We start from the raw sequence: 7420 nt of genomic DNA on the forward strand, positions 1-7420 counted from the left end.
GCAGCTTTAAACATAAACACGTAATGGGTTTTAGAGCAGGTGTCATCTTTTAAAAATAATTTCTTAAACCATAGCAAGACTTTTTAGGTGGAAACAGGCTGGGATGTGTTTAAACTACTCTACCTCTTGAGCTGAACTACCATAAGCAACACTTCTTGCTTTCATATGCCCAACCCAAAGATGAGAAAACCAGAATCATGCGTCAACACTCACACCTAGTTTTTTTCTTTCAAGATTTTATTTAGGGGCACCTGGGTGGCTCAGTCAATTAAGCGCCTGCCTTCAGCTCAGGTCATGATCCCAGGGTCCTGGAATCGAGTCCCGCATGGGGCTCCCTGCTCAGCAGGGAGTCTGCTTCTCCCTCTCCCTCTCCCCAACTCATGCTCTCTCTCTCTCTCTTTCAAATAAATAAATCTTTTTTTAAAAAGATTTTATTTAGATACAAATCAGTTAACATATAGTATAGCATTAACTTCAGGGGCAGAGTTTAGTGATTCATCATTTGCATATAACACCCAGTGCTCATCACCAGTGCCCTCCTTAATGCCCATCACCCATTTTGCTCATCCCCCACCTACCTCTCCTCCAGCAACCTTCAGTTTGTTCCCTATAATTAAGAGTCTCTTATGGTTTGCCTCCCTCCCTGTTTTTATCTTATTTTATTTTTCCTTCCAACACTCTTACAAGGAATTTCAATAGATGAAGATTTTGATGCAAAAGCAGTTGGAATATATAGTGTTTCCAGACAGTGCTTAACTAAATTGGCAAATATTATCTCGTTTATCTTAACAATAACCCAGCATCACACATTATTACAGCTTAACCAGAGTAGAAAACGGACAGCTGCAAAGATTGGTACTTTCTTGATGTCACAAATCAAGGATTTGGTAGAGCAACTGAATTAGAAATATAAAAAGAAGATATCCCCTAAAGAAGGCAATTGTCTCCTTTAATACAAATAATTTCTAAAAAGCTCAAAACATAGCTATTAATATTAAATGAAAAGAGAACTGAGATCGTTATGCCACATTGAAGAAGTTTATTAGAAAAATGGAGAAAAACAATCAGTATGAAAATCAAAAGGCAGAATCTGTGACAGCACCATCCAGACGAGACACCTGGCAGGAGCTCACAGGATCATTTTCACATTCTACTTTCCACGAGTTATAACAAGAAAGGAAGGACTTGTAGTTCAGACGAAGAGAGACGAAGAGTTCGAGTCTTCAAAAAGAGTCATGTCTAACACCTGTGATGTAGGATAATCCGCACCCAATCATGAGGCTCAGAACGTGTGGGGCTCAGAGTTGGTGAATCCCACGTCCAGGTGTGGAGGATGAGGGTCTCCCACAGCATTCCCAGTTAGTAGCAGCCAAAGCCACAGCCATAGCTTGAGCCATAGCCACAGCCCAGGCCTCCGTAGCCATAGCCTCCGTAGCCGCAGCCTCCGTAACCGCAGCGTCCGTAGCCGCAGCCTCCGTAACCGCAGCCTCCGTAGCCGCAGCCTCCGTAACCGCAGCCTCCGTAGCCGCAGCGTCCGTAGCCACAGCCTCCATAACCGCAGCCTCCGTAGCCGCAGCCTCCATAGCCGCAGCCTCCATAGCCACAGCGTCCATAGCCGCAGCCTCCATAGCCACAGCGTCCGTAGTAGCTGCCACACATGGTGTTGGTTGCTTAGGTTGTGCTTGGGTAGAGAAGCAGTGGAGAGGTGTCACTTCAGTGTGGTGTGGACATTTCTCGCTGCAGAGGGCTTTTATATGCTCTCAGTGTGGGTGTCACCCACCACACGTGTCATGTCATTGGCTAGTTTTATGATTAATTGCTTTAGTTTGTTTTTCCTCAACCATAAGATAAAACCTCAGAGGTATTAAAGTGATTTGCTTTGTTTGGACTTTTTATCCAGTTTAGGGCTTGAATGCGGGGAGACACTCATGCACTCTACACAGTCCTGCCCCAAATTAGACTTTCATTTTAACCTCCTATAATCATCCTTTATTTCAAAAAAGAATGCATTTGTTAGGGTCTTGGCCCCCAAATAATTATATTATTGTATAGCATTTCACAGAGAATAACATTTCTTTTTATTCATGAGTTTTTCTTCTCTCTTGATCCAAATAATTAATTTCTTCTAATGACTTTTTCTATATTGAAAGCATAATGTATCTTTCATGCTCATGATGTTGAAAATAATTTAACAATGATTAAAATCCAAGGAAACAGGTCTGAACAAAGTATCTTCTACTTTCCTGTTTATACCCATGAGTTTTATTCTCATTTATGTCCAACTTCTACTGAAAGACAAGAAAAAGTAAGTTATTCTGTGGAAGGCAATTTTTTTCTTCTTTTTTTTTTAATCCTAATTGTATATGCAACAATTAGTCAATATTTGAAGTAACTATCCAATAAGCTTAGCTTATTATCAGCCACACTGATTTTTGATATTTAATTACAGTTCTTCAGCAAAATATCATTTTATGTATTCCTTCAAGTAACCTTAGGCTGGGCTTATAGAATGGACTTGGTAATGGTTTATATCACGGGGAACATGGCTCAAGAAAGTTAGACACCCTCTGCATTTTAATCAACTCTCTCTGGAGATCATCAGAATAAGAACACAAGTGTTTCAAATAACGCCTTCATCTTACATGGTAACTATTTCAAATGAGTTAAAAGAAAATAGCATCTTAATGAAACAAAAAAAAATTTCGTACTAACGATCGCATCAACACATTCATCTACTCAGTGATCGTATGTCTTTGAATGTACTTTCCATGTGTGTTTCTTGGTAGGTGCGTTTTTGTAAAGCACCACATTATCGTGAAATTTTAGTCTCTCTCTGCTGGATCAAGATATTATAGGCGGAGGACATCCTCACCCCATTATATTCAAATTTTCCATATAGAAAATTGCAATAGTCAATTCTCACAGTTCAGAGCCTTGTGAGCAATAAGTTTTTAGCAAAAACTAGTTGAAATAGCATGATTTTTATTCTTCTTTAAATATAGTTAAGTTCTTAGAACATTGCCTAAATTTGGTAGACCTGAATTGCAATCAGTTAATTAAAAAAAAAACTATAATTAACCTGTTTTTTTATATTTTATTTAAAAGCATATCGAATACATTGTATTTTGTACAAACGATGTCTCTAATAACATTTGCTAGAGTTTTTTTCTCCCTAGATTCTTAATTTTAGAAATTAATTCCCAAAATTAAAGCGTTCCTTCTGGAGAATTAAGTTGTTCTCTTTGATCATAGCATGAGAGCTTCAAGTGCATGCCATTCTTTTCTTTCCTATCTTTTCTGGTGGCTGTGCTGTTCTGCATAAACTCAATTCTCATATATACTCCATAATCAGAAACTAAACAAGCTTTCTTTCACTCTTCGCACTCCTCAGACTAATCCCCATTTCTGTATTCCGCTTCCTAACAGAACCTCACAAGCGTATTTCCACGGCAGTGTTCTAAGAACCCTTTCTCTCTCTGCTCCTGTGTTTTGATCTTTCCTCTCCACTACTCTCCTGAGACCCCTCTTACGGAGATCATCAGGACCTCCGTCCTGACAGATCTAGAGGTCAAGTATTTTGTTCAGCTTCTCAGCAGCGGTCAGATTCCCCAACTTCTCTCTTCACTCCTGAGAGGATCGCCAACCTTTACCTTCCTCCTGCCATGCACACTTGGTTGAATGCCAGCCTCAGCAGCTGCTCCTTCTCAGCGTCCTTTCTCTTTTCTCCTCAGATTTTACCCTCAAATGTGAGAATGCCTCACTAGCTGTTTGCCTCACCTATGGTCTCTAGTCTCTACCTAAACTCTTGTTAGATGGATTGCTTGGGATATATTCTTTTCTCCAATCAGTCTCAATTTATATTTCCAATCTTGTTATATATATTTTATATTTTATGTATATATGTATGTAATGGATATATGTACATATATACATATATATAATTTCATATATTTCCAATCTTAATATATATAAATGTGTATGTGTGTATATATATATTATATAATGTATATATATTATATATTATATATGTGTATATATATTATATATATTATATATGTGTGTATATATTATATATCTATATCTTCATATATTACTCTTTATTAGAAATTTAACAAGACTGGGGCACCTGGGTGGCTCAGTTTTTAAGTGTCTGCCTTCAGCTCAGGGCGTGATCCCGGCTTTCTGAGATCGAGCCCCACATCGGGCTCCCTGCTTCTCTGGGAGCCTGCTTCTTCCTCTCCCACTCCCCCTGCTTGTGTTCCCTCTCTCGCTGGCTGTCTCTCTCTGTCAAATAAATAAATAAAATCTTTAAAAAAAAAAAAAAAAGAAATTTAACAAGACAAAATTAAGTTGATGATTCTTTATACTACTCAGACTTCTTCATTCTTTGCTTCTAGGTCTCAAAGCATGCATGGCACAGATCAGATCATGACCCTCCCTGACCATAATCCTTCAATGGCTGCCCACATTAGGATGGCTAGAGTATGTACCAGCCGTGCAGTTAAATTTGAATAATATTTGTTTGCTGCATCTGGCAACCCGAAGCTTAGAAAACACAGCTGACATGACCCTGCATGCCACAGCCTTGACTACATCTATGAGCTCATCTGCTCACCCTGCTCCTGTCCATTACAATATATAGATCACGGTGGCTTCTCAGCTCTTCAGATGGGCCTGCTTATTTCCACCTTAAAGGCTCTGCCTTTGAGCTCTTGAAGTAATAGTGAGAATGGCTTCGTCTTCTCTCTTGGTTCTCTCAGTGAGGCTTTCCCTGACCACTCAGTCTGAAGTAATCCTTCACCAACAACTAAGTTTTCCTTGGTTCATCTTGATTTATTATTTACACAGACTCATCACTATTTGAAATTATCTAATTCACTTAATCTTTGTATGTCTTGAATTACCTGCCCCTGCTTAATCTAGAATATAAGCTCCATCACAATAGTGTCCTTGCCTGTCCTATCCATTGCTCCATCCCAGTGCTCATAATAGTGCCTGGTATTGGGGCGCTTGGGTGGCTCAGTTGAGTAAGCATCCAACTCTTGAATTCTGCTCAGGTCATGATCTCAGGGTCATGGGATCAAGCCCCAAGGTCATGGGGCATCGCCATAGGTGAGGAACCTGCTTAAGATTCTCACTCTCCTTCTCCCTCTGCCCCTCCCCCAACTGTTTTCTCTCTCTCTCTCTCTCTCTCTCAAATAAACAAATAATCTTCAAATAAAAAAGTAGGGGCGCCTGGGTGGCACAGCGGTTAAGCGTCTGCCTTCGGCTCAGGGCGTGATCCCGGCGTTATGGGATCGAGCCCCACATCAGGCTCCTCCGCTATGAATCTGCTTCTTCCTCTCCCACTCCCCCTGCTTGTGTTCCGTCTCTAGCTGGCTGTCTCTGTCAAATAAATAAATAAAAATCTTTAAAAAAAAAAAAAAAGTAGTGCCTACTATATAATTGGTTCTCAATAAAGTTTGATAAGTGAATTAGTAAATGATCAAATTGATGAAATGAAAGATGATTTTTATATTTCCTTTAAATGTCATATTTTGGAATAACTTTAGCCCTATAGAAAGTTCCAAAATAGTACAGAAAATTCTTATAGACCCAGCACTCAATGTTCCCTAGTGTTAATGTCTTTCATAACCCTAGTACACTTATCAAGTCAAAGAAATTAACTTTATATAATACTCTTAACTATAGCTTTTATTTCATCGTTTTTTTCCATTCATATCTTTTTTCTTTTCCATAATCCAAATCACATTGCATTTAGTTGTAGGACTTTTTTAGTCTCTTTAATTAGTGACAGTTCCTCTGTCTTTATTGGCTTTCATGGCCTGGACAGTTTGAAAGAGTTGAGTGTTTTGTAGAATATTCCCCGGTTTGGGTTTCTCTGAAGTCTTATCACACCTAGATTGAGGTTGTATATTTTGACCGAGAATACCAAAAGAGATACGTCTTTTTCAGTGCAACATATCCAGTGGTGCGTGACATCAATAAATCATTTGAGAGTTTTTGGAATCCATTAAAACTCAAATTTCTAGTCAAATAAGTCTCTCTTTTTCTATGTATTCAGGGCTAATGGGGTCAAACTTCAAGGGCTCTGTCATGGTTTGGGGTCATGTATACATGGATATGTGAAGTATAAACCAAAGCTAATAACATTGCTCCACAAAAAAAACATAAAACACTTAGTCATTCAGTGTTTACAAGTGAGTCCTGGCACCATGTCTTCTCTTCCACAATCTTTCCATCCTTTTTCCCTTTGAAACTACCCTTTTGTTCCCAAGGCAGCAAATATGCAGGTATAAGACGTATATTATTAAATAAAGCTAGGATTTTCAACAGGTAGAATCTGCATGGGTTATATGATGCTGTGGTAGCAGTAACATAGTCCAAATTTGGGATCCGGAATAAGTAAGTCACCAAAACGGAAGACTCTCTCATCAAAGGCGTATGATTTCATTACAGGCCTTGTGACACACAACAAAGTTGTCTTGGATACATTAGCTATGAGAAATTCTTGAGATGGTTTTAATGTCAATTAGTTTGAAACACGGATCCAACAGTTCCTGTGGTTTGCCCCACCTACCACTCAGTTGGTTTATAAGGTCCTGTGTAGATGACAAACTTCAAACTCTAGAAACTGACTCTGCTTCTCTGAGCCTTCTTCTCACACTTGAGCTTCCACAGCAACTACTATGGTGGCCTGAGGTATGGCCATGAAGGCCTGGGATGTGCCTCTGGTGGCTATGGATATGCCCCTCACCATCCATGCTGCTATGAAAGATTCTGGTCTTCTGGATTCTTCTAAGAAATTCTAGATTGCTGAACTCTTTAGATCATTGTCCTGTGAGGCACTATGTATATCTCCTCTATTATTTGTAATCATGATATTATGGGCTGTTCAAGGACAACCAGATCTTAGCCTACAATACCACGTCAGAATTTCTTTGGTCAATTATCTGGAGTTTCCAACAATTTAAAACAAAAACCTCAATGTCGTGTTATTAGTACATGATTAAATATAAGCAACCTGAACTATCTCCATTTGGGAAAATGTCTAAAGTCATTTTTCATTGAAAGTAATCTTATACTACAAATGCACAGCATATATTATATACATCATATAGCACAGCATATATATTATATATATTATGTAATATTATATATGCAGTATATAATATTACAAATGCACAGCTTATGTATTATATATGTATATAATGTCTGCTGCTGTATGTGTATGTGTCTGTGTATATGTGAAAGACAGAGAAAGAGTTTGATCACCCTTTGGCAATCTACAGTTGATGATACGGATGTGTTAGGCCTGACTGATAGCTATATTCAACCCGCACTTTTGCAAAATGTGTTTTCATGAGAAGATCCAAAAGCTACTATAATATACCTTGATCTTATCAAAGCCTCATCTTCA

General features: G+C 38.7%; 1 protein-coding gene across 1 annotated transcript; it reads left to right on the forward strand.

Annotated features, from left to right (window-relative positions):
* Positions 1 to 2255: 2255 nt before the first annotated feature.
* Positions 2256 to 6802, forward strand: LOC148110290 (keratin-associated protein 22-1-like). The gene is made up of 2 exons (XM_087861871.1): positions 2256 to 2305; positions 6673 to 6802. Exons 1-2 carry the CDS (start codon positions 2256 to 2258, stop codon positions 6800 to 6802), a joined length of 180 nt encoding a protein of 59 aa, XP_087717997.1.
* The last annotated feature ends 618 nt before the right edge of the window (positions 6803 to 7420 follow it).

This window comes from Ursus americanus, chromosome 4 (assembly GCF_024610735.1).
Source record: "Ursus americanus isolate L20-20 chromosome 4, mUrsAme1.1.p, whole genome shotgun sequence".
Lineage (NCBI taxonomy): Eukaryota > Metazoa > Chordata > Mammalia > Carnivora > Ursidae > Ursus > Ursus americanus.